Below are 27,228 nucleotides of genomic sequence, written 5' to 3' on the forward strand. Positions count from 1 at the left end.
TTTAACGACAGAAATGTATAAGCTTCTTGAATAATATTGTTTTTTGCACATCCATATGTGTTTGATTACTACCAAGACAAATCATAAAGAATAAATACAATTTACATTTTTTTATTTTTTTTAAACTTACATATACAAAACACATTCCCAGTTTTTTGTGCCTATGCCTTTACAATAGTATAGAAAATGTCAGTATAAAACAGCCCTTCTAAAATATATCATAACACATCAGTCAAAAACTCAAAAAAAGAATTGTGCTAATCTATCAAAGCTGTGTATCAAACAGCAACGACTAGCATTCAAATAAGACATCAAATTAAAAGACACAAAAGTAAAATCTGGAACAAATCATAAGAATGCAAGAAACAACCCCCCCAGAAATAGTATATAAAATTGGCATTATATTATTAACATACAAACATGGCTTAGTGGCATCGTTTGTTTTACAAAGACAAATTCTACAACATTAGAAGTAAGAAGACATGGTCATAATAATAATTTACTTGTGGAATTAAACAAAAAGGCCAGCATACCTTTATACTGGTAGCCACATCAGTACACACACACACACGCATAGCAGTCCATACTTCATTATCGTTTGATGTGTACACTACAACTTTTACTGTGAAATAAAGGGCAAGAGTATCACATTACCTTAAAAAGTAATGTACACGCAAAAATACTGCAGTAGCAATGCCATCTATATACAGTAAGTACCAGCAATTTATCCACATAATACCTGCCATATAGGAAAACATTTCATGAATAAATCCCAATGGATAAATACAAGCTGGTCCCAATGGCTTACAGGCAGCTAGAGTGCCAAGAGATAAGGCTGGGATGGAACAATGCGGGGGACAAGTGCAAGTCTCTATTTCAGGATTTATATATGTTGCTGATTAGATCAATAGAACAGACCCCCATAGTAAAAATAAGTATTGCAAAGGTATTACAAAATGTGCAGAACGGAATTACCAATGTTGGGTATTTTTCCACTAATCACTGGCTTTTAGTGTTTATGCACCCAATTGGTGGAATACGCTTCATGCTTTCCAATCTACATTCTTTCATAACCATTCTCTCAATATGTATAATTCTTTGTCCATCTCAGATTTTGTAAATTCCTTTCGTTCATTGTACAGCGATGTTTCCTGAATTGCGTTGTAGAAAACGAACCAATGATGACGACAATGAATATTGTTCCCCTGATAAAGGAGCAGTAGAAGCCCTCAGAAATCATGATCCCAGCCTGACAGCTCGTCCGGGGGGATGTCCTTGTCAGGGGGATAGTAATCAAAGTAACCGTGGTCATTAGGCCCTTTGAGCTGGAATAAAGCAAATGATTGGTTTGTTAAGTATCCTTTCATAAAATAGATATGGTTAGAGGGAATGACATGTTGGTTTTTATTTACTTAATCCAAATTCAAACAATGTTTAATTAAATCCTACTGTGCTTTAGAACAATATGTAATAAAATCACAGTAAAGCCTGTTTCAAATACTTTGTGAAGACACTGAACAGATAGATGGACAACTCTGTGTAAGTATGTGTATATACTTCATGAACCACTTGATTTGCAATATTTATAGTTTTTGTGAAGAGTTTCAAGTTCACAGCATTATAAAATGAAGGCCTGCATTCCTTCCATTAACTTCTTGTTTTAAACGAAGCCGTAAGAGTTGGAAAGGGTGAGTTTTTGCAAGATAATCACATTCAAAGTAGGATGACTCACGCAGTAATCTCATAGCCATTTTGTTTAATGTAAAATGCAGTCCAGTAAAGATGGCATGAATGTATCATTTGCCCAGTAATGTGGAGCTGTACTAGAATGTAATTACAATTAGCAAATTATATTAAAAAGGAACCTAAATACCAAGTGTTAATAAAGAAAATTAAAAGGTTACCTCTCTTTTCAGTGGGGATATTATATTTCGGGATTTCAGTCCCTCCCAGTTAAATCCATTGAACCACCTGCAAAAAATAAAACAAAAAATATTTGTAATGGCAGGTTCCCTATGTAGCAGCACTACCACAGGCTTTCCTGCCGATATTTTCAGTGATTGCATTTCTGAACTGTTATAGACAAGGTCAGAACATAAACTTAAAAAAGTGACCCTTAGTGATCTTGTGATGTGTCTGAGACAAAGGTGGCTTGTTTGTGGTGAAAAAAAAAACACTATAAGTGGTTGCTTAAAAAGTCACTATCAATATCAAAAATCAATATCAATGTTTTTAACAGAAGAAACTCAAACACTCAAAGTAACACCAGCATCAAATTGTATCCTCCAAGCAATCAAACAGGTAAAAGTGAATGTAAAGGCTGTATAACATCATCAGAATGGAATCATTCTGTGGATAGAGTATTTTCAAATCTACCAAAGCATCTGACATGGGTTTATCCTATACCGTGTTACATAAGGTATACAGTACATTAAAAAACGAGATGCTTAAGAAATATGTGTGCTTAGTTCATATGTCAATTACAGGCCGTTTTAAACATTACTTTTTTAATCCACTGTCATTTTCAGAATATAGTGAACCACATGTATAACACCCTGTGTATGACATGCAGAGATTCTCCTGACATTTGTAAAAAGAGTGCATGTTATATTGAGGACATTACTTCAATGTTCACCTTGAACAATAAGTGAAAGATACATGCATAATGCTATTTTGTCACTTTGTTATCTGACAAAAAATTGTGGAATTTCGAGAGCAGTGATTTAGCAAAAAAACCTAATTGAAGTTGTGCATATGCCAAGAGGTGCACAGTATGTCCCTTCTTCAAAGTATTCACTTCACTAGTATTTGCCATCATGACCCCTGTTTGTAATATAGAAACTTGATGCCTCCACCAACTTTCATAATCTTTATAATCATGGTGTACTTGCTGTATGTAGAACTGAATTACTTTGTTATAACAGAGGAATAAGAGGAGCAGAAACTGGGTTTGCTTGATTTGAATCCTCTGCGGTCTAAAGGCTCAAAGGTCTTCCTCCCTCAAAGCAAACTAAATAAATGACGTATTGCTCCCTGAAAGTGCCATAATATTAGGAGGTGAGTGGATACAAAGTTCAGGTACATTAAAAGACCATCTGCTGAGGCGCTGCCTGAAAGCTGCAGAATATGAGCACTGCTGCTGAGCACAGCAAGGAAACATTGAGAAAGCCACAAATCAAAATATAGCTTGAAGTAGTAGGAATACCCAGTAAATTTGTAGAAACAGAGATGAGTAAGAAACTTTTTTAATTCAAGATTGGTACAGTACCATAAAGAAAGTTATTTAGATGTTTTAAATGTATTTTAGAAAACATAATGAAACCCCATTGAACAGGGAGTTGGTATACTATAAAGAGAGATGGATGTACTGGTTCATAGCAGATATAGGCTTGCCAAATCGACGATTCATATCAACCATTTTTTTAAAATCTTTATTTTTCCATTCAAGCAGAGAATGGGTGAAATTGACCATTATGCTTTAAAAAAAACAGACTTTTTATGCCATTGAAAAATGCCTTAATTAGCAAACACCCTGTATCATATTCAACATGCAACAAAACCATGGTTACCAACATTCCAATTGAAATAACATTTGGTCACAGCAGAGCTATACCTTGTATAGGAATAGATCCTAAACAAATTAAAAAATCGCCTCAAATAAACCATAGAAAACGCAGCATATATAAGTGTATTACAGACTTTTATAGCATAAATTTACGAGTAAAAATAATATGCACAGAACAAAACATTAGATAGTTGAACAGAACGAACTTGCACTTATTATTTGGAGTCTGAGCTCCCCCTCTCCTGCTTCAGCACAGCTGGACTCAGTCACTGGAGGCAAGGCAGACTGGACCGCTTCGTCCTGCCGCAGAGACTTTAGCCGTCGGTCAGGGTATTGTGCACAATATTCATTAAATGTTTTCCTCTTGCGCCCCATTTTCAAATCAAACTAGTAACTGTCACCATATACCTATAGAAGCTTACCTACACCTTAACCTACACCAACCCCTAGCCATTCAGAGCAGAAAGGAGACAGGACAGACAGTAAGTATAAAAAGTACAAAAACTACAGATGATTTCTAAATTATCATTTTTGGTAAGAAAATAAAAAACAGTGAGTGATTTTACCAACGTTTATCCTATATTAATTTATTTCAGTCAAACTTCAGTCATATTTTTGGGATATTTGACATTTAACAAGATTAATATAGAAAGGTAGCAAGCATATATATATATATATATAAAATATGGACTGGAGAGGCGGGCCATAGTGCAAAATGATTGGCCTCAGGGAAGAATACTGTTACTGATAGGGGGCTATAATGCCTGAGGCCGCAGTCTTCCTGTATATACACACACACTGATACACGGCTATTGCTAGATAAATGGGCAGCAATATTTATAGTATAGTAGTCAATATATATATTAAGTCTAACAGTGTCTAACAGTGAGTGTAAATCTCTGAAGTGTATTCCATTGTGTAAGAGTATGTAAAAAGCCAGGGAGGGATCTCTTTAAAATATATATATACAGTACCAGTCAAAAGTTTGAGTACACTTGCTGGAAACTAGGTTTTTTTCATAACTGACAATGTTTTACATCGTATATGTTTCTATAAATACTTGAAAATGAAAACACATGTTACAATATACAAAACAAAACATAAGAAGAGTATCAAAGCAAAATTGAAAATTGTCTCTAAATCTTGGATTCCTCAAAATAGCCACCCTTTGCCTTATTAACAGCCTCATAAACACGAGGCATTCGGTTAACAAGTTTCAGCAGGAAATCACCCGACATGTCTTCCCAGCTCTTCTGCAGCAATTCCCAGAGATGTAGGGCACTTGTGGGTAGCTTTGCATTAACTCTTCTGACCAGTTCGTCCAATACAAGTTCTATGGGACTGAGGTGTGGAGACTGGGCAGGCCAGGTCATTAGATTGAGTTGTCCTTCACTTTCCTTCTTTGCCAGATAGTTCTTGCACAACTTTGAGGTGTGTTTCAGGTCATTATCTTGCTGAAGAATGAAGGACTGCCCAACTAACCGTAATCCTGATGGAATGGCATGCCTCTGAAGTATGTTAAGATAGCCATGCTGGTTGAGCTTGCCATGGACTTGGTAAAGATCACCAACAAAGCAACCCCAGACCATGACACTGCCTCCTCCATGCTTGACAGTGGGAACCACACATGCAGAACTCATGCGCTCACCTTCTCTGCGTCTTACAAATACTCGGTGGTTGGACCCAAATATTTCAAATTTTGACTCATTGGTCCATAAGACCGACTTCCACTCCTCAAACGTCCAGTTTCTATGTTTTTTGGCCCAGGCAAGTCTCTTCCTCTTATTCTGCACTCTTAACAATGGTTTCTTTGCAGCAATTCTTCCAGTTAGGCCAGCTTCACGCAATCCCCTCTGAACAGTTGATGTTGAAACATCTGTACTTCTAGTAGCATTTAGCTGAGATTGTATTTCAGGGGCAGATAATAGCTGGTTTCGCAGACTTGTGACTCGAATGAACTTGGTCTCTGATTCTGAGGTCACCCTTGGCCTGCCTGACCTTGTTTGGTCCTCATGAGTGCCAGTTTCTTCAAATCGTTTAATGGTCTTGGCCACAGCAGTTACAGACACTTGCAAAGCTCTTGCGATTTGTTATAAAGATTGACCTTCATTTCTAAAAGTAATTACTTTTTTTCTTTGCTTAACTGAGCGTATTTTGCCATTTTCTGCTCCCTTTCATTCAGGAATGACAAACTTGTGCCTATGCTACCTATATTTATAGTAATCATGGACCCTCACCTGTTAACAATAATTGGTGACAAAGGTTAATTAGGTAACATGCTAGTTAACTCAGAGAACATCTAACAAAGACACTTTTATACTTAGGCCAGTGTTCTAACATCGTGTTATACACATTTCAGACTTTTAACTGACTTGGGCTTCAGACTGAAATCCCCTTGCTTTGGGTGAAAAGATTTACATTTTCATTTAAAAAATTTATTTTTGAATGTAATTCATTTATGATTATCAGCTTATATAAGTACATGTATCATATAATGAAATATTAAGTGTTTATAGACAAGTTTATACAGTTAAAAGCATAGATAATCATGAAAAACCTGGTTTCAAGAAGGTGTACTCAAACTTTTGACTGGTACTGTGTATGTATATATATATATATATATATATATATATATATATATATATATATATATATATATATATATGGAATGGTTGGTATTATGGGATTAGTAGGGCAGAATGTAGCAGGTGACACTTACCGGTGCTTCTTAATGTCGGTTATTCCATTCTTTAAGTTTCCCAGACGCTCAGTTGGATTTTGTCTAAAATATAAAAACAAATCTTTTAAAATGAGAATCAGACAAAATTTATTGCATTTAATTACATTAACAAAATTGCATTCTAGCATCTTAAAGAAAAAAAAAAATTACACTATATGTTATGTCTATTTCTTCAAGGATCTTGAAAGTTATATAATCATGCCTCAAGCTACAAGAACATACACTAATGCCTAAAATAGAAGACAAAGAAAATGTCTCATTCTAAAATTTCATTTTCATAATATTTTATTTCTTACATGTTTAATATCCTGTGTGTTTTCTATACTTCTTCTCTACTGTGATTTGTGTTTATAAGATTGTTATATAGGTTTACTACTGTAATGAATGTCCTTTTCAACCAACTTCTAAAAGCTGAATTTCTGAAGTGAGGTGGTTTTTGTCGAAATGTCCATTCAAATTGTGAAACTCTAATTTCCATACCTGTGAGTTAGTAAATGGAAAATATATAAATATATACCCAAGCTTTTAAAAGCTGAGCCAGTAGTTGAAAACGGACACTTCTATTGAATATATCAGTAAGCATGGTAAATAAAGATCTAAGCAGAATCACCAACAGAGAATGAATGAAAATGCAAATAATATTACATTAAACTCAAAGACAATAGTAGGGACTATCCTGTTACCTTTTAATTCCATGTCGTCCCCCCCCCCCAGTGAATTTAGTTAGTACTGCTGCTGCGCTTTGATGTTAAATGTGTTTCTTACCGACACAGCTTACGAATCAGGTCCTCAGGCCGTCTTGTTATTTTCTTCGGGAAATCCATTTTCTCTATGCCTTTCAGTATAAGGTTGTACGTCATCATCTGATCAGTCCCAGAAAATGGTGGGCTGTTTAATACAATAAAAAAGGAGTAGCACATGTACCACATGTATTAGTACAACAACAGCCTGAAGGTACCATGATACTTTTTACTCAAATTCAGATTGAAGTCTAGGTTCATGCATTTTGTCAACCTTCTTTTTATGTAGAGATTAAAGAACCAGCATCAAATGCTGATTAATGCATGTTCTTATGTCTTCTTAATTGTCAGTATAATTATATTAATGAATTCAATATAAGGACCATAAATAAACAAGACTTATCATTCAAAAATGTGGGAACCTCATGCGCAGACCATGCCTGTCTGTCTGTCACACAACATGGAGAACACGTTAACTGCTCTGACTTTGCACCAATCTTCACCAAACTTTGTCATAAACCTGCAGCCTTCTATAAATGTTTAGGATGCATTTGGCTACAAATCAGATAAACTCGCACTTTTATACATGAATTTTAAAAGACAGAAATGTGATTTGTGCATTCTAAAGCAAAGCAAACCTCACCTGCCAGTTAGGAGTTCAAACACCAGGATTCCCAGTGACCAGAAATCGACACTGAAATCATGCCCTTTGTTAAGAATGATCTCAGGAGCTACATATTCAGGGGTTCCACAGAATGTCCATGTTTTCTGGCCAGACCCAATCTTCTTAGCAAAGCCAAAATCCACCTAGAAGAAAACAAACCTGTAAGCTCATGCGCTTTGAACAGAGAAAGTACATGGCACTGGATCTTTAACACTCTACTTCATGAAACAATAGGGAGTACAAAAAAGGCATCAGGAAGATGTGTTCTGCACACTTAATTCCAAAAACTTCAAAAACAGGATGTAAAAGATGACATACAACACCCGATTTAGTTACAGATAACTAACTGTCAGATCTACCAGTTTAATGTATCCCTCTGAGTCCACCATTAGATTCTCTGGCTTCAGGTCTCTGTAGATGATCCCATTCTGGTGCAGGTACTCAAAAGCTTCCGTTACACATCCAACACAAAGCTTTGCTGTAGATTCATCGAAACTCCCCCTGTAAAACCAGGACAATATATACAGCGATTCAGTATCTATAGCAGGTCACACCTGAACTCCATTGAATTATGGATGCTTACACTTGGTCTGGTTCCTCTATTAAAAAATCAATAGGTGACCCAAATGGGACTTAGAAGCAACTACCCTTTTCATTTCATAGAGAGTGTACAGCTATGGCGAAAAGTGTTGCATCACCCTATAGAATTAACACATTTTGCTTCATAAAATCGTATGAAATCTGCTTAATGTTACCTTAACATATTGAAATATATACTGCTTTGTAGTTTTCCATATAGTGTACTTATTTAAAAAAAAGACAAAAATTTAAAAATGTGACATTTTGAAATCTAACATGAAATACCGTATTATTATGGCTTCGGGTAGACTTTTGCAATATCATTTTGTAGTTTCTTTGATTGCATGATGTTAAATAAAATATCTAAATTATATATATATATATATATATATATATATATATATATATATATATATATATATATATATATATATATATAATATATATAATTTATGTTAACTATGTCTCAATCCTAAAAGTCTAGTTGATGCAAAACTTTTGAAACTCTAGAAATGCATTTATTAAGAAGAAGGCATGGCTTCTTGAACTAGACAAAAAAATTATCCATGGCAATATTGCCTCCATGTCACAACAGTGCCAGGTTTGTATTACAGCTATTGGAAGCTATGGATGATGTAAGATATTCAGTGTTGTAGGTGGGGTGAACTCTGAAATAATGTAACTTCTGAGACATGTTATACCAACACGATGCAGCCACAGTCAGATACTTACCTATCCCTTAGCATGCTCCAGATTTCCCCTCCAAGACAGGCTTCCAGTAACATGTAAACATATTTATTGTCTTTAAAAGTACGATACAACCTGTGAACAGTACAATAGGATCTATTACGATATGACTTTCATTTAGATTGAGTTTGTATGATCGTATTCATTTACAGTGTTTTGAAATGTTTAACATGGTATATATTTGTATTGTACTGTATTATATTGGTGCACATGCCTGGCTCTGTATGACACACCCATGTGCATATGTTTACAGAAATGATATGCGATGGAGATATCCACTTAGACATTTACCTAGAAGTTTCTTCATTTTTATTTTTATTTTTTTCTGAGTGGACTGGTCTGTGACAGATATCCTTTCAGTGTTGTTTTGCAATTCCCAGTATGAGAAATTTGAATGCCATTTAAAAAAAAAAAAAAAAAAAAAAAGACAGATTCTTATACTCTGGTACACTCTTCCAAAACCAATCCAATTCTATCACTTTTACAATTCACTTTACGATAAAAACCTACTTTACAATAAATGGAGAAAGGGCCTCTTGCAGAATCATTCTCTCTGAATGGATGTGCTCTTCTTGTCTGTTGTCAACAATGTGCTTTTTCTTGATGCATTTCATGGCAAATGTGACCTCTTCATTCTTAACTTTCACCTACAACGAAACATGAGCAATCAGCGGGCAATTAAGACAGGCTTGCTTTATATGTCTGTCCCTAAGCACTTACAGTTACAATATACTGGATTGTGCAGAGTCATCTCCCCTGTTTGAACTCTCGCCCCACCACTTTTAGTTCAATGCCAGTTTTTCACTGTTTTTAAAAACCATGTGAAAAAAAAAAAAAAAAAATTAAAAAAGTAACAATACACAAATAATGCCAAGGATTTCCAATCTTGCACTTCAAGTGAGTAGAACAAGCTGTCCAGTACAATAGTTGCTCTGCGCATTGATTGAATAAATTGTAAGCACTTTTTATTTTGGATCTGACAGTGCAGACTGAGGGCTTTATTCATAACGGGTTAATGCCTGTCAAAATGAGAAAACAGGACAACATGATCAGATTCCATTCATAGCCACCTATTTAATGGCAGTTGCTATTCATAAGAGATCATTCAGAAACATCGTTAAGCCCCAGCGATTTTGATCTATGAAGGCATGTTTTAAACAAATTGAGATAAAGCTTAATGATTACCTCATTAGCATAAAGTTTTAATCGGTCCCGAGAGTCAATCTGCTATTCATAAGAGTGGACGACAGCAAAATGCTGTTGATAACTAGGAGTTATTGAACGCTTTCTACAGTCAAGTCTAAACTAACACCAGCCTTGGCAGGCTAGTTTTTTAAATACATATTTTATTACTACACTTGGTCTGTTACACAGTTTCACATACCCGTGATAAACACTTCATATTTGAAAAAAAAAAATAAAAATAATAATCTGCAGCTTTATATGAAGGAAAATGTTTAATATAAATATATACTCACAAAAACATTTGAAACAGCACTGTGAAGTGAGAGACTGAGAATAGACAGTTATTTGATTATTATTTCTTTGCCGTGATCCGCGGCTGACAGCGGTCCTTCTCTTTATACCGTTTCTTAAGACATGTCATGTCGTGTCTTGGTCCAACTCAGCACGTCGTAACGCGACGAAGTCATCAGTTTACAAAGTCGAAGCGCGACATTGACGCTTCATATATATAATATATATATATATATATATATATATATATATATATATATATATATATATATAATATAGATAGATAGATAGATAGAGATAGATATATAATAGATATCTAGATTCATGCGTAAATTATATATATATATAAATATATAAATATATTTAATCCAGGAAAATCTTTATATACCTTTTATAAAACCACAAATGTACACAAGATTTCAGGTCCTCAACTTGTGTGAGGATCACAATGCTTGTATATCTCATTTGTTTTGATCTACCTCAAATAAATAAAGATCTAACACAATTATGCCCAGAAGAAAAGTGGATCTTACCAATTCCACCCTCCCAAAGCCACCTACTCCGAGTGTGGCAATAACCTCCAGGTTTTGAAAAGGAGACGTTGATGAAAAGCCAGAAACCTTCTCCTTGAACTGAATCATCTCCAGTGAGATATCCGGGGTCTGTCGAGCACAGGTTGAGCCCCTAAATAAAGTAAAACATGCTTGACATGTGCTAGGGGTCTGCTGCCTTCATTACTATAATTAGGGTTATGAAGAAAGTTGGATGCAACAAGGTTGCTGTATCTTTCTGCTTTGAACATTTAACTAATGTGCTGGTTATAAATGAAAGTAAAACTATGTTTGGTAGTTTTGTTTATGGCAGGAATGGGAGGTGAAAATGGAACGTTTTAAAATACAGATCATATGCAATAAATATCCCACTTGTATCTAAATACAGAGGACAGTCTGGGAGAAGCACCAAGTAGTATGCATGGGATGCTTGGGATTTATTAGTGCAATGAGAAAGCATAGTTTCACAAGGAAGCATTATGTTTCGGGACATAACCTACTGAGCTTCATTTTTTTTTTTTTTTATAAATGCACAAGATTCTTTTTGTCTGTTATTTTGACTCACACAGACTATTAGGTTTTCATACGGGTTCTATCAAACCCCGCCCTTTATCCTTATTTTGACAGTGGCGCAAAATTATATAAACAGAGTAAAATAATTTACCACATTTAGCTGATCATGGCAACACTTTGATATTTACAAGACTATTTAACCAAGCAGATGGGTTTGCGAGTTTTAAGCAATCCTATGTTGTCAGATTGTCAAGAAGAATTAACTAAAGCCTTGCTATCGTCATGGATTACTATAATATACCTACAGTCTTTTACTGTTTTGTACCACATAACTATACCCTGAACTGACTACAGAGATGGAAATAACAGTTTTACCCATTCCTGGTTCTAATATGTACTTGATCAGCCCCAGTGTAAAGGTAACAAACTCAGGTGGGTCTTATTAAAATCATAGTAAAACTAGAGTACTACACAATGGGAGTCTTATTTCCATCCCTGCACTTACATGTCTGGGGGTTTAATAACATTTACAAAGTAGATCAACCCAGCAAGATCCGAGATCAAGTGCCGTAAACATCACAAACACACAGAGGTGATAAAAAGAAAGAGCTGCATCTGATCAATAAAGCCCCACGCTGTGTGTTTGATTGTGCCATCCTGGTGAAGGAGGACCTGCGTCAGAGATCAAAATGGCAAGGAGATGCACTTCAGTGGTGGTTCTAAGTTCAATACTGGCATCACGTCACAGAACTATCAAAAGTAAATGAATGCTGTTTTAAACCATGCTTTTATAGTGTTTCAAATTATAATCCATCTGATGTCTAAGAGGTATAATTATTAATAATGGTACAGTGGAAACAGTTTTGCAGGTATGTGCAGTTGCTTTAGGTTTCAATATCCATGGTTGTATAGATTATACTTAAGATTGCTTAATATACTCAATTTCCTTACAAAGCTAAGTACCTAACTTTAATTCCTAACAAAAAATATTAAACATGCTGCTGTGGCAGGGTGAAAATCCCGTCGGGTAATGTGTGTGCGCGTATGTGTTTGCATGTGTGTGTTCATGCATGCGTGTGCGTGTGTTGGGGGGGGGGGGGTTGGGGGCGGGCGGCGCGGAGCTTCTGGGATGGCAGGGAAGGGGTTAAATTCCTCCCTGCCAGAACACATGTGGAAATGTGGCTAGAGCCATCAATTGAATAAATGATGATTAGTTAGGTTCCAGTAATAGGTGTATAAAAGGGCAATCATGGGTGTTAAGTGTAGAATTAATGTTGGAGTTAGTTGGTGAAGGTGTGTTGCTGTGCTGTGCTGTGCTGTGCTGTCTGTGAGTTTTGTATAAACCTTTTGTTTTGGCCCTTGTGCTGTTTGTTTTGTTAATGTGTTTTTGTCTAGTTTTGTGTTTGTGACATAAAAGTGCACATTGGGTCTTTACCCTGCAGTTTCTGTGTCTGAGTCTCTTTTCCTGTAGTAACACCCTTGCCAGTGACGCTGTCCTGTTCACATGTGATGTGAGAGTGGGGCAGCGCCCCTAGAGACTCAGAGCAGGAACTGCAGGTTTACTTGAAAAAAAAAAGAGGAAAAATAAAATAAAACGGTAGTAACATCCTTGCTAGTGATGCTAAAAGAAAGATGGCCTGGAGAAACCCAAAGTATTTCACATTTAAGAAATGAGGGCATACCTAAACTGGTATAAAACATAAAGTACATTATATATGGTACAATTCACCAAGACATTATATTACATTTAGATCTTTGCACCAGGGCAGCACCCTCATTTGTTTTAATTAATTTACACAAAAGTTTATCTTTATAAATGTTTGTTTCCTCTGGGACATCCTGTTGAAAAAATGCAATAAGCCACTCGATTTGCAGTGTGGGAAGCCGGTAACCAATTCCCACGTGAACTTTCACTTCTAATATCCAGAATTATTTTCTTACTGATTTACTACTTGAGAAATTATTTCCAAATACTGCTTTTCAACACATTCCTGTTTTTTTTTTTCTTCCTATGTCACACTACTCATACAGTATGGCACAGAACCAACATTTGAGGGCAATAATCTTTCAAATTCAACTGATCTGAAAACAACGCAGTCCATAAAAGTCCAGTGATATAGCAAATGCTTCATCTAAAATATGATGTTTTAAATATTGTGGAATACATCAACATTCACTTGAGGATGAAATTTAAAATATGGTGCTGCTATCCTTAAAGGGTTTGGGTTATTTTGTGCTTTAACACAAGCTATGATGACTGTATGTAATTGTTTAAGGCAGACACTGCATTGCACGCCAAAAACAACAACTTTATCACAGTTGTTGTTTGTTTTGTGATTTGTTATTTTTAAAAGCTGCTACAGTTGGGACAGTATCGAAAGGGTGAATGTTGAACAACACGTCCAGAACTTGCTAGCATTAGCCTTACTTACTTGGCATGTCTTTTCTCATCATCTCTAGTCAGATTTTCCACATATCCTTGAAGATATCTTTGGAGTTCATCAAATGTCCCAACAGTTTGATTAAATGTCCTAGTAAGAAGAGACAAAACAAAACTTTAAGAACATCTATGTAATACATTAAGGATCGACAGAATCACCTACTGATATCATTGTCATTGAGTGGCTAGTAAGCCTTTTATTTTGGCCTATGCATCTATCATTTACAGTCTGAGTGTTTTACCAATCTCTGAGTTGTAGAATAGTTTGATTAGGTTCAAACCTCAAAAACATGACAAATGTTGGTTCTCAAGGAGAAACGCTGCTGGTTGTGAATTAAGCTTCACAGATTAAAATGCCTTTGGGTCTATGTGTTCCCTTTAGATGATTGAAGTAATTAGAGCGCAAAATTAGCAGCTTTAGCACGGGCTTTAGAATTCAACACATGAAATAAACTGGCATTACTACTTTTCTAGTTCCTGAAATCCGAACACATGATTTATTTTGATAAGATGAGAAACAGAAGCTAACAGGTTTTTTTACATTTTATATCAAACAGTAAAAGCTGGACCGATACAGTTTGCTGTTATGTTCAATATTCCACTGTCACGTCCTACAACACCAGACAGCTTATGTAATATGTGAAAAACAGGAGCCTCAACATATTCAATCAATGGCAGTGCTTTGATGTTTATCATGCTAATAGGAAGCTCTTGAGAGCTGGGGCCCCCTTGCATTGTCAGGCCACAGCTACAGCACCACTTACTCTCGGTCTATAACCAGGCACTCCACATCGTTTTCATCAGCTATTATGTTTGCTGACCTGAAATCATCACTGTGAAAAAGATACGATGAGAAACACATCAGAACTATATCAAACACACTTTGAAATATGAAGCTTGACTATTTAACGATTAGGGCTTCAAGCAAAATCATATTCAGACAGTTCTTGAGAACAAGACTCTAGTTGCAGCCAACAAATATGTCATTAACATATATTCCCTGCCATGTCTGTACAGTAAATACTGAACATTAGAGCTATCAATATCATAAGAGTGGAACACCATCACCTACAGCCACCGTATGTACATATGAACAGTGTGACATGTGTATAGACAGACAAATAGGCATTTTCTTATATCCACGGGTTCTGATACTTTCAATAACTTGACTAACGACGGTCTTAAACAAGTTTAATCACAACAGGATAAGCAGTTCTGTATATATACGTAAAACTCTAGATATACCAATATACAGACATATGGGCCTCCAGAAATAATATTCACGGCTTGCCTAATAAACAGAAAGTTTTAAGCAAATCATTTGATATAGTAAAAGAAATGTGCTTCTATGAAGGAAAACACAATTCTATTAATCAGGTTTCACTGAATTTAAAAAAAGAAAATCATGTTTAGCAATGAAAAAATGATTTTACAAACTCAATGTTACTGTCTAATTCGCATAACCTACATTTTAAGCCTTTTGAAACCTGAAATAATTCTATTAAGATTAAAGTAGGGATTAATCTTGCAATATGATGGAAGTAACAGCAAGCTAACCTGATCAGGGCTTTTTCACCAAAGTAATCCCCTCTTTGCAAAGTCCTTATCACCTGAGGTTCAGCATGGCCGTCTGTACTCTGGGTCACATTAACCTTTAAAATAATATGGGTTGAGAATATAAGAGGTGTTAAGAGTACAACAGAAGCAAATAGAAGCTAAGTAGACCTTTCTTTAGATGCTGCTGCACAGAGGTCTGTATAAAAGAGAAAAAGAAAAATAATTTTCTTTTTAAGGCATATTTCTTTTTAAATGTTTTTAAGTTTAGTTAAGTCTTTGAAAATATTCATGTTTCTTCTTTTGTATTTAATCTTTTTTTGAAAACAGCCATGTGTTTTGGGGAAAAAAAAGCAAACATTCTGTCTGAATAATTCCGAATATTATCATATAAAGCCATTGTGGGGACAAGTTTGATTGAGAATCAACATTAGCAGACGTTTTCATATTGTTCCCTAGGTCATACAGTACATCATACAGAGCATACTCCCTCCAGGCTAAACATGCTCCACTGTCCCTAACAGCTTTTAAATTACAAAGACTGATGGCTTCTGCTTCACTCTCAGTTGCCTAATTGCTTGCAACTCCCTAAACAATTCAGTAAACCATTTACATCAGACAATATCACAGGCCCTGAAGACAACGCTAAGCAGGAAAGAGTCAAAGTGCTCTCTGAACTCTCTGGGTGTCAAATTGCAAACTAATCTGTGACTGGGATCTGTGCAGAGACACTGAATACATGGGATGTGGGATGTGGGCTCTAAACTGAGTGTGTATTCAAAGGGTCTAGCAGAATCAGATGTAGGTATTACCTTTCCTTTGGTAATAATGTAGAAAGTGCTTCCTTCCTCTCCTTCCCTTATGATGTAATTCCCTTTGTCATAATATTCCTGGCAGCAGAGGAAATAAGCATCTTAATTAAGACATTGATTATTCCATAGCACAAGGCAAGCTGCTGGCTGCATTTCCACTAGACAGTAGATATAATAAGGCTGTAGTAGCAAATAGGCTTTGTCATGCAATTCACACACATTAAGACTGAGATACAAAAATATGGTTTTACTCTTTAAGCAGACAATGTATAGTATTTACTCTATCTGCACCTGTTAGAAAATCTCATAATTTTTGTAGAATTGTTTTTATTTTTCCCCCATTGGCTAAACTTGATATTTGCTTGATCTTTTATATAATCCTTCCAAACCACAAGGACCATTGAATTAGCTCATAGCAGTTCCTCTGTACTTTACTGTAATTAGGATAGGATCGATATGCTTTATAAACACCAATAGGATACATATGACATGCAATAGTATGGCGTATGGGGGCTTTTCGTTCTGCAGGATGTACTAAAGCGTTTTATTTAAACTGTTAATCTGGGACTAATCTTCAGAGATGTGGCAAATAGGGAAAGTATCAGGAAATATAAAGTTCTTAGACCTCAAAGACTACTAAACCATTCCATAAAGATGTTCAAAGTGTCAATTCTGTTCTTAACCCTGCCTAAGCCTTCAGCTTCTGAGGTCTGTACAAATATTGTATGATCATGTTTGAAAACTGTGGATGGCACAATTACATCAACCAGATTATATTGTACATTTTTTTTTTTTTTTTGTTGTTGTTTTTTAATTTAAGGTTTAGAAAAACATAATTTCTTTGAAAAAAATAACAAGAGTTAGCTTAACTGACAGTAATAAAGACCACAATCTCTTACCGAGGCCACTAAAGGGTGTGGCTTAAATCTTAGGGAGGGAAGTATATCCCTTACAAACATTCCGATGACCCCAGGGTATGAGCAAAATGCAAAAAATTATATTTTGTGTGACTATGAACTATATTAATTTTTGTAAGACTGGAATTATTTGCAGTTTTGGCCTTTTATATCCTGGCATAAAATATCTTAGTCAATTAACAAAAAAGATAATTAGAAATTTTTAGCCATATAAATGAAGAATAGATAATACTGTATTTTACTGTCTATTATTTGAAGCTACACAGGTTTGCTAGCTTCTAATCACACAGTGCTGCTGTCTGTCTGCTTGGTCAAGTTTGTAACAGTGTGTGTGAGTATATCTTCACAATAGCTTAAGCTTTATTGGTTAGACACTGCTCGCATTAATCATGAATTCAAGGCTGGGCCACTAGATGTTTATGATTTATATGGTAACCAATTTTAACAATTTAACCTTTAAATTCCAAACAGGAAAACATATTGCTTTATATTATTCAGCAAAACTAAAATAATGTCTTCTGAAAAAAATATATAGATACATATATTTTTTTTTAATTTGGCAAATATATGTAGGCAAGTCTGGAAACAAATGGGCACTGGTCAAATCTAATTTAATTTCCTAAATATAACTATGGTACTTTTGTATTTCTCAAGCAAATTTATTGGTTGCCACATTGGTCACATTGGTACACATAATGTTCAGTAAACTACCTCAGCTACTGTTTCAAACTCATTCACAAGTGACAGTGCTAAAGCAGCAATAAAACATAGCTAATAAACATAAAATCATTCTAGTCATATCTGAACCTGTGACAGCCACACCACTGGGTATTCTCTCAGAAACTAATTAAAATCATTTTTTCCATGCTATTTAATAATATAGTTCAATATTGTCTGAATTATTAACTTACAACATCTGTGACTGTATTATGTTACTTAGTCAACACCCCCTTGCGATCAGGTGCATTCAAGTCCATTCAGAATGACTGAATAAAATAAGTCTTATGAACAGCCACAGGGACCTGCCAATAACGCAATGTCCTTGAAGAGTAAGCTGTTAAATTACCATTACAGAGAGATGATTGCAATAGCGATGACAAAACTGAAAATTTCAGACTTTTTGTGATTGTAGTATACCAGAATGTTCATTGCTTAATTGCTGTATTATACTTCAACTAAGGATGTTTGGTTTTAAGCCAAAATACATTGTGTGCAGTAGGACACTTACTACTTCCAAGCAGTCAACAATCTTGCTAAGTTTGTCTTCGGGTAGGTTGGTGAACAATGAAACACTTAAAAAAAAAAGAAAAAAAAAGGGTTATTAATGTAATATTAAAACAGTGCTCCAGCCATGCGGCAAGTCATTAAACTGATTGGAGAGCAGACTTTAATCAATTCATCTACAGTTTAATCCTTTCTATTTGCATACTGCCCCTTACTGTAGCTTTCTAACCATTAAGTCCTGCCCAATTTCCCTCTCTTTCCATTTCAATTTTCTGAATTAAACCATGCACAGGTAACTTTGATTGGTGAGTTAGACATAAATTATTATACATATATTTTTTTTAATTATCCAACTTTATCTATCCAATTTGATTATTGTCCCACCACTGCAAACCAGTTACTGATCAGGAGGACAGCAGATCAAGTCAATCTCCTTTTTTTTCACACGACAAACCTAAGCAATAGATTTTAAGCAAGGGCCCATCTTAGAAGGTTTCAGTCTGGATTAGTCGGGTGCCTGACCCGTAAGGGTCAAATTGATGGTCAACTTCAACAAATGCAATGTATCTTCTACACATATTGGTGTTTTTTTGTTTTGTTTTGTCGTTGTTTTGTTTTTTACACACAGTAATTGTATCTACAGGGATTTACCATCGTCTAACTCCTGAACTTTTGGTTTCCATAGGGACCATGGAAAAAAAGGGCAAAACAGAAAGTAATGAAAAGATGGAAAGCTTTCATATCTCACATTTCTTGTAAAGATTGATGACTAAACCAGATGGTTAGGAACGAGAAAAAATATAATGATCTAAACAATCACCAAAAGGCAAAACGCTGGTACAAACTTTATCAAATGGTAGTTTGGTGTTATCTGCTCACTCCTTCAGAGGAAGTTCCTGTACTGCTCATGCGTGGCTTGTGTTTACCTTCGCAGGAAGTTCCTGAACTGCTTGGCTTGTGTTTACCCTCAGAGGAAGTTCCTGTACTGCTCATGCCTGGCTTGTGTTTACCTTCGCAGGAAGTTCCTGAACTGCTTGGCTTGTGTTTACCCTCAGAGGAAGTTCCTGTACTGCTCATGCCTGGCTTGTGTTTACCTTCGCAGGAAGTTCCTGAACTGCTTGGCTTGTGTTTACCCTCAGAGGAAGTTCCTGTACTGCTCATGCCTGGCTTGTGTTTACCTTCGCAGGAAGTTCCTGAACTGCTTGGCTTGTGTTTACCCTCAGAGGAAGTTCCTGTACTGCTCATGCCTGGCTTGTGTTTACCTTCGCAGGAAGTTCCTGAACTGCTTGGCTTGTGTTTACCCTCAGAGGAATTTCCCATACTGCTCATGCCTTGCTTGTGTTTACCTTCGGAGGAAGTTCCTGAACTGCTCATGCCTGGCTTGTGCCGTCCTCCTCATGATGTTCTGGAACACCTCCCGGTCCAGGGCCCACGTCTTGACATGGCTGACAGCTGCAACAAGACATGTATGCTCATGAAACATTACTCTTGCACGCTGTATAACTGGCCTAGGCATTGCTAAGCAGAGCTCATTTAACATCTCCCCTCCATCAGACACTATAGCAACAAAACAGAGGCTTCCCTACAGAAACAAAAGCTGCTTCAATTGTGTAACAGGAAAATGTCGTGGGTAGCTGTCTTGGAGGGCTGCCTTGCAGATTCAGCAGAAGCCACCATTTCAGGTTGTAGTGCTTGTCAATGGTTGCTTCATGTTATTGTCAAAATTATAAAAAAAGGATTAAGCAAGTTCCTTTTATTACATCGGTACAGTATAATGACAGGGATCTTCAACTTTTAACTGTTACAACAATAAAAAGTGTCTGTTAAGATTACATTCAAAATGAATACATTACTTTAATACAATCAAATACTCTAGGTTGAATCTCTGAAGTGATCAGTTCAGACGATATTTAGGAGGGATCTGATATCCTGGCCCCTTGTCATTTCTATAATATTTCTAACATAAGGAGTTCTGTGTGAGTTTCTAACCCTGTAATATGAACCAATACATCCTGTAAATCCTACACATTTATATATCAGTATCAGGATCAATGTGCAATGTGTCCCAAACCAGTTGTGTTTATATTGCTGTTTAACACTATGGTCTTGTTAATGGTTATGCTAGGTTTAATTTTTTTTAATTATAATGGTATCCTAATAGTCTGCAAGGGTTGGCAGTGATGACACAAATGTATGACTCACAGGTTGTTTCTCAGTTATTCTTCTTTATGCCAAATGAAAACCTGATTAAATCCAACTAAATACATAGCATACAAGCATGCAAACATGCATCTATAAACAATAATATAACATGAATTAATTTGCAATAGCAATAATTCAGTCAGATCGATATCCAGTTAGCTGTTTGAATTGGGCTGACCCTGTTGAAATGTGGTCCCTTTTCCCAGAATCTCATGAAGGACTGCTAATTGGAAGTAATTCATTTAGACTCCAGTGCTTATGTTTCTTGTTGCAGAAGATCCAATTCCTGGTTAATAGCTTTAACATTTTTTATAAATAATTGTTATATACAGTTGGTTATATACAATTGGTTATATACAGTTACCGGTAGTCAATTTTGTACTAGTTAGTCAACGTGGTCAGCAGAAATGATCAAAAATACAACGGAGATAACACACATAGGATATTTAACAGGTAATTAATCAAATACTATATAAAGTATGCCTTTAAACCCCAAGATGATCTGTCCAAAGTACTGAAATAAAATGTCAACCTCAAAACCTGTTAAACTTATTATGACAGGTATCTCTGGACAAATGAGACCAAAATAAAACTGCAAAGGAAAATTCAAATTGTCATCAATTAATAAAATCATTTTAACAGTATAAAATTAAAAACAATTCTATTCAGAAAAAATTAAAATAACTGCTCCTCCCTGCAACTAACCCTAGAATTATACTATGCACAGTAATTCAATTTGTGTTTGTTTCTGTCTAGGTTTTCCAAGTTTTGTACTATAATGTCAACCACATACACCCTGCCCTCCGTTTGAAAATTAAAAGTGTCTGTCTGCAAAACCAGTCAATACCTCTGACAGATGCTGTCCTTGTGCAGTTATATAAAATCGCTAATTCACCGAATGCTGTCCACACTGGCATTGTTGTTAAAAACTTGCTCTGTTGAAAGACATCCAGTTTGCCCTCTGTAAAAAGAATACAAAATGTAAAAAAACACAAATTATTATTTGTTCCTTGAGATTATGTGTATTACAGTGTAATGTTTATTAGCTGTGATTCAACAGGAATGATGCATGAGTGATGTGACTCAGAATGCAGGCCCCGATAGTGGCTGTTTGCAATGTTGCTTCTCTGGTCCTGTATGCCATACACCTTAGCCCATGTAGAGCCATGAGTTCACCAGACCTAGCACCTACGGCACATTTCATCTAGTATACATCTGAAGAGTTACTGCTAGCCTTAAAGGACAGTAAATATATATTCAATTCAAACTATACCTTTTTATTGCTTTAATTGCTTACTTCTGCAGGTAACATAAAATACATCGGCATAGGCACACACCACCTCTTGAAGGATGGTCTACTTCAGTTTAGTTTTCCAAAGCTGCAGCATAAAGTGGTACATTGAAATAACTCTATCTTGTATAAAGAGGAGTTAAACAGCAATCTGTTTATTTTGCTTGTGAATACATACATATTATTTATACCAGTGAATGACATCTGTACATCATACAGTGATGAAGATGTCCATTCCTGCTTTAGCAGGCATCTTTTTACACTCTCTCCAAGTACCTTCTGTCAATTATCTTATCGGTAATTAGAACAGTGCCACTTTAAACATTAACAAGCATTGAATATGCATCTGTGAAGCCAGATGGGACCAGATAGACTCAAACGAATCACAATGTAATACCAGCTTGCAGATGCAAAATGCAGAAATGCATTTCTAGAACTGCCAGACAACAATAACTGATGATGTTCTCATTTTAGTACACAGATCATCATAAGAATTTGAACTGGGGGCAACAAGTCACATGCCAGAGTGTGATTCATGAAAAATAAAAGTCACAAAATGATTTTCTGAACTGTTTACAGCATTGCTTCACAAAGGATTTACTTGTTTACAACTGAGTAGGACAAATGTAATACTCTACAGTGCTCTCACCGCCTTGACTTTAAACAGCAAAATTTAAACAGCAAAACATTTTTGTTGAAAATTATCTCATAAAGTTGGTGCATGAAGCAAGTCTATAGGTTTCCTATATCAACTCTTAGGTAGGTTCCACAATAGATGAAGAAACTTATCACCTTTTAAATATAGTTATTCTTGTCTATTTCTTAACATAGGGTGTCATCTATGTTCCAGGCACTTGTATTGTATTGTAGTTTGTACTGTAGTGCTAAATATAATGATCTAGTTTTAATAACATTGAAATGTAACATGTATAATGGTGTGTGTGTGTGTGTGTGTGTGTGTGTGTGTGTGTGTGTGTGTGTGTGTGTGTGTGTGTGTGTGTGTGTGTGTGTGTGTGTGTGTGTGCATATATATATATATATATATATATATATATATATATATATATATATATATATATACACATACACACACACACACACACACACACACACACACACACACACACACACACACACACACACACACTGTAGAATAGCCAACATGCTTGTGTAAACCATCTTCTAAGACAATGAATTTCAGGAATAGGATTTTATTGCCCTGACGACAAAATGATTTACCCGTAACAACAAACAGATGATTGCCGGGCTCCCCCTGCTTGATGACATAATCTCCCTGGTGGTAGTTCCTCTCGTACATGCACTCCACCATGTCTTTGATCTGCTGCACCTCCAGTCTCTTCAGAAACTGGTTCTTATTGAGAGCCTCGGTGATGTGCTTTTTCACACTAAAAAGAGCAGAGAAGAGCTGTCAGTGTCCACTGGAATGTGACAAAAACACATAACATCTACTGCAAATGGTATCTATCTAGTTTCCCAACTCCCATTGCACTCTCCAGTATGGTACTATTACAAATCCCAAAGATAAAAGTGACAAAGTGATGCATGGGAGAGTGGAATCAATGATCTACATGGAGACTGCCTTGAAAAATATTTTTCTTTTTTAATTACATATCCCAAAGGCTAACTGTCACTCTCACAAAGCTGGTATTATATTCAACGCTTGTTACCCAACATGACAAATCACTGTAAGTGCATAGATTACTATTGGAAATCTGTGGTTACCTGCAAAATTACAATGTGGCAAAAAGTTACATTTAGGATCACTAAAATAAGTTGTGTATCAGTCTACCAAACCCTGTGGCAACATTACCCATCTATTCTGCTGTCACAGAATTTCTAATATTTCCTATTATAGATTTCAGAGCATTGTATGTATGCGTATGCGTATGTGTATGTGTATGTGTATGTATAGGTGTATGTGTATGTGTATGCGTATGTGTATGTGTATGTGTATGTGTATGTATATGTGTATGTGTATGTGTATGTGTATGTGTATGTGTATGTGTATGTGTATGTGTATGTGTATGTGTATGTGTATGTGTATGTGTATGTGTATGTGTATGTGTATATGTATATGTATATGTGTATGTATAGGTGTATGTGTATGTATGTGTATGTGTATGTGTATGTGTATGTGTATGTGTATGTATACCACATATACATAGTGTATCCCACATAGTGTCACATATATGTGTCTGTATATGTATAGTGTATTACATACACATATATGTATGTGTATGTGTATGGTATTACAATGTGTATGTATGTGTGTGTGTATCCCACATACACATACACATATGTGTATGTGTATATGTATATGTATATGTGTATGTATAGGTGTATGTGTATGTGTAGGTGTATGTATATGTGTACATGGTGTACACATATGTGTATACATGTGTATGTGTATGTATGTATAGTGTATACATATATCCACATACACATACACATGTGTATGTGTATGTGGTACATATGTATGTGTATGTACACATACACATACACATGTGTATGTATACCACATACAATAGGTACATGTATGTGTACATACATGTGTATGTATATGTGTATGTATAGTGTATGTGTGTATGTGTACACATACACATATGTGTATGTGTAGTGTATGTGTATGTGTATATGTGTATGTGTATGTGTATGTGTATGTGTATGTGTATGTGTATGTGTATGTGTATGTGTATGTGTATGTGTATGTATATGTGTATGTGTATGTATAGGTGTATGTGTATGTGTATATGTATATGTGTATGTGTATGTGTATGTGTATGTGTATGTGTATGTGTATGTGTATGTGTAGGTGTATGTGTATGTGTATGTATATGTATGTGTATGTGTATGTGTATGTGTATGTGTATGTGTATGTGTAGGTGTATGTGTATGTGTAGGTGTATGTATATGTGTATGTGTATGTGTAGGTGTATGTGTATGTGTATGTGTATGTGTATGTGTATGTGTATGTGTATGTGTATGTGTATGTGTGTGTGTATGTGTAGGTGTAGGTGTATGTGTTGTATGTGTAGGTGTGTGTGTGTGTATGTGTAGGTGTATGTGTATGTGTATATGTGTGTATGTATGTGTATACACAGGTGTATGTGTATAGGTGTATGTGTATGTGTATGTGTATGTGTATGTGTATGGTATGTGTACACATATGTGTATGTGTATGTGTATGTATGTATGTGTGTATGTGTATGGTATACATCCACATACACATCCGGTGTATGTGTATACACATATGTATCCACACATGTGTATGTATATGTGTATGTGTATCACATAGGTGTATGTATATGTGTACATACACATACACATATATGTCCCATACACATACATAGGTGTATACACATACATAGGTGTATACACATACACACACGGTGTATGTACACATACACATATACACATACACATACACATCGTGTGTATGTGTATGTGTATGTGTATGTGTATGTGTATGTATAGGTGTATGTGTATGTGTATGTGTATGTGTATGTGTATGTGTATGTGTATGTGTATGTGTATGTGTATGTGTAGGTGTATGTGTATGTATATGTGTATGTGTATGTGTATGTGTATGTATGTATGTGTATGGGTGTATGTGTATGTGTATGTATATGTGTGTAGGTGTATGTATATGTGTATGTGTATGTATATGTGTATGTGTATGTGTATGTGTATATGTGTGTATGTGTATATGTATGTCTATGTATATGTGTATGTGTATGTGTATGTGTATGTGTATGTGTATGTATGCTGCTTTGTATTTTCTTAGTTTATCAGTAACCTCCTTTTTTAAACAGGCATTGAAGACAACTGAGAGTTCCTAGTGTGACTGTAGCAGTGACATCTGAAGAGTAATGAAACAGGTAAATTGCAAACATGATTGAATTAACAGAAAGTGCTCCCTTTACTATATGTGTGCTGAAATGTAGATGGGGCAAGGCATTTGTGTGCCTTAACTGCCCCATGGAAGCTGACAGATTGTAAAACTTGTTTTACCCATAGTAATGCAGGGCTTATTGCTACTAGAAGATCAAAAGGGAAACCCTCATTTGAATAGACATCCTTATCACATAAGCTTAACAAAACTTCAACCATCATTCATTCAATATACACTGGGAAAGAAACCATAAATGCCAGAACAACAAGTGTGGAACACTGGATTTGCCTTCACAAACGCTACTTTGGATTAATTTATTTTAACTAATTAATTCAGTATTGAATCTATCTCTGGCGTAGGATTAATTCATTAAGGTGTTAACAGAGGCAAGTCTAGGCCGGGGGTGCTATCTTAATAAAGCTTTGTGTTAAAATGCTACTTGATTCATTGAAGGACTTTTGTGCTAGAGGATTCACATCAACAGCTGAAGCTGTTTACCAGACTTCCACGAGTCTTCATGCCTTTTGGTGTCCAGTATGTTTCATAATGAAATCTTCAAATTCCCTAAGAATGGCCACTTAAATTGCTGGTCTACTTGCATCACATTTTTATGTGTGTGGGTATTCCCTTAGCCAGGCTGTTTTCCCTAAATTGATGACAAGCTTATAAGAAGAATATCTAGTAAACTAGGCAGAGGTTCACCAGTTGCAATGGTCAAATTGTAGAGCAAAACATTTTAGCTCATGAACTAGGATTCAGTCTAGCATTTCCCCCTCAACCCAAAAATGATATAAACGTACCTTGAATCCTTGCGAACTCTAACTTTTTCAAAGGAAAACTTTGGCAGCTTGCTGGAGCCATACGTCCTCGATGTGGGCTCTGCCGAGACCCCTTCTTTGGCTCCCTTTCGTCTGTTCAGGGTTTCTTTAAACAAACAACTGACCTGCTCGTTGACCCTGGCTTTCAGCGGCGAGGGGCAAAGGTTATTTCCACCTTGAGTTTTGATCACATCCTGGAGCTTGTTCAGCTGAATGCACTTGTTCTGCAGCTCCTCTGTAAGCTCAGAAATGGTTGCGGTCTGTATGGAAAAGTGTTCCATCAGTCTGTTGATTTTGTAATCCTTGTCCCGCATCTCTTCATCTTTCCTTTTGCATTCCTTTTCCAGGTCTTCAATTTTGGTTTTGAGAAAGTCGTCAGTACCTTCCTGGCACAGCTTGCTTCCATTGCTGTTAATGGAGAGGGTTACCAGGGTCCCGTCAGGCTGCTTCAGCTGTTTGGGTTTCACTAATCCGTTCCCCAT

The 27,228-nt window shown here is 35.9% G+C and overlaps 1 protein-coding gene across 1 annotated transcript; it reads right to left on the reverse strand.

Annotated features, from left to right (window-relative positions):
• Positions 1–1,229: 1,229 nt before the first annotated feature.
• LOC121318794 (cGMP-dependent protein kinase 2-like) lies at positions 1,230–27,228 on the reverse strand. The gene is made up of 18 exons (XM_041255896.1): positions 26,729–27,228; positions 23,255–23,421; positions 21,572–21,685; positions 19,869–19,974; positions 18,527–18,590; positions 16,382–16,459; positions 15,573–15,667; positions 14,780–14,848; positions 14,008–14,106; positions 11,045–11,195; positions 9,546–9,682; positions 9,021–9,110; positions 8,069–8,210; positions 7,689–7,852; positions 7,071–7,193; positions 6,285–6,347; positions 1,905–1,971; positions 1,230–1,325 (listed from the first exon to the last, which is right to left on the reverse strand). The coding sequence occupies exons 1-18, from the start codon at positions 27,226–27,228 to the stop codon at positions 1,230–1,232; spliced, it is 2,325 nt and encodes a 774-aa protein (XP_041111830.1).

Source organism: Polyodon spathula, chromosome 1 (assembly GCF_017654505.1).
Source record: "Polyodon spathula isolate WHYD16114869_AA chromosome 1, ASM1765450v1, whole genome shotgun sequence".
Classification (NCBI taxonomy): Eukaryota; Metazoa; Chordata; class Actinopteri; order Acipenseriformes; family Polyodontidae; genus Polyodon; species Polyodon spathula.

Coding starts and splice junctions, on each gene's coding strand:
- LOC121318794 (XM_041255896.1), bottom strand. CDS start 27,228: ATGGGGAACGGATTAGTGAAACCCAAACAGCTGAAGCAGCCTGACGGG. Junction 19,975..21,571: donor AAGGACAGCATCTGTCAGAG/GTATTGACTGGT, acceptor GTCTTGTTGCAG/CTGTCAGCCATGTCAAGACG. Junction 7,194..7,688: donor TTTGAACTCCTAACTGGCAG/GTGAGGTTTGCT, acceptor TGTATTAAACAG/CCCACCATTTTCTGGGACTG.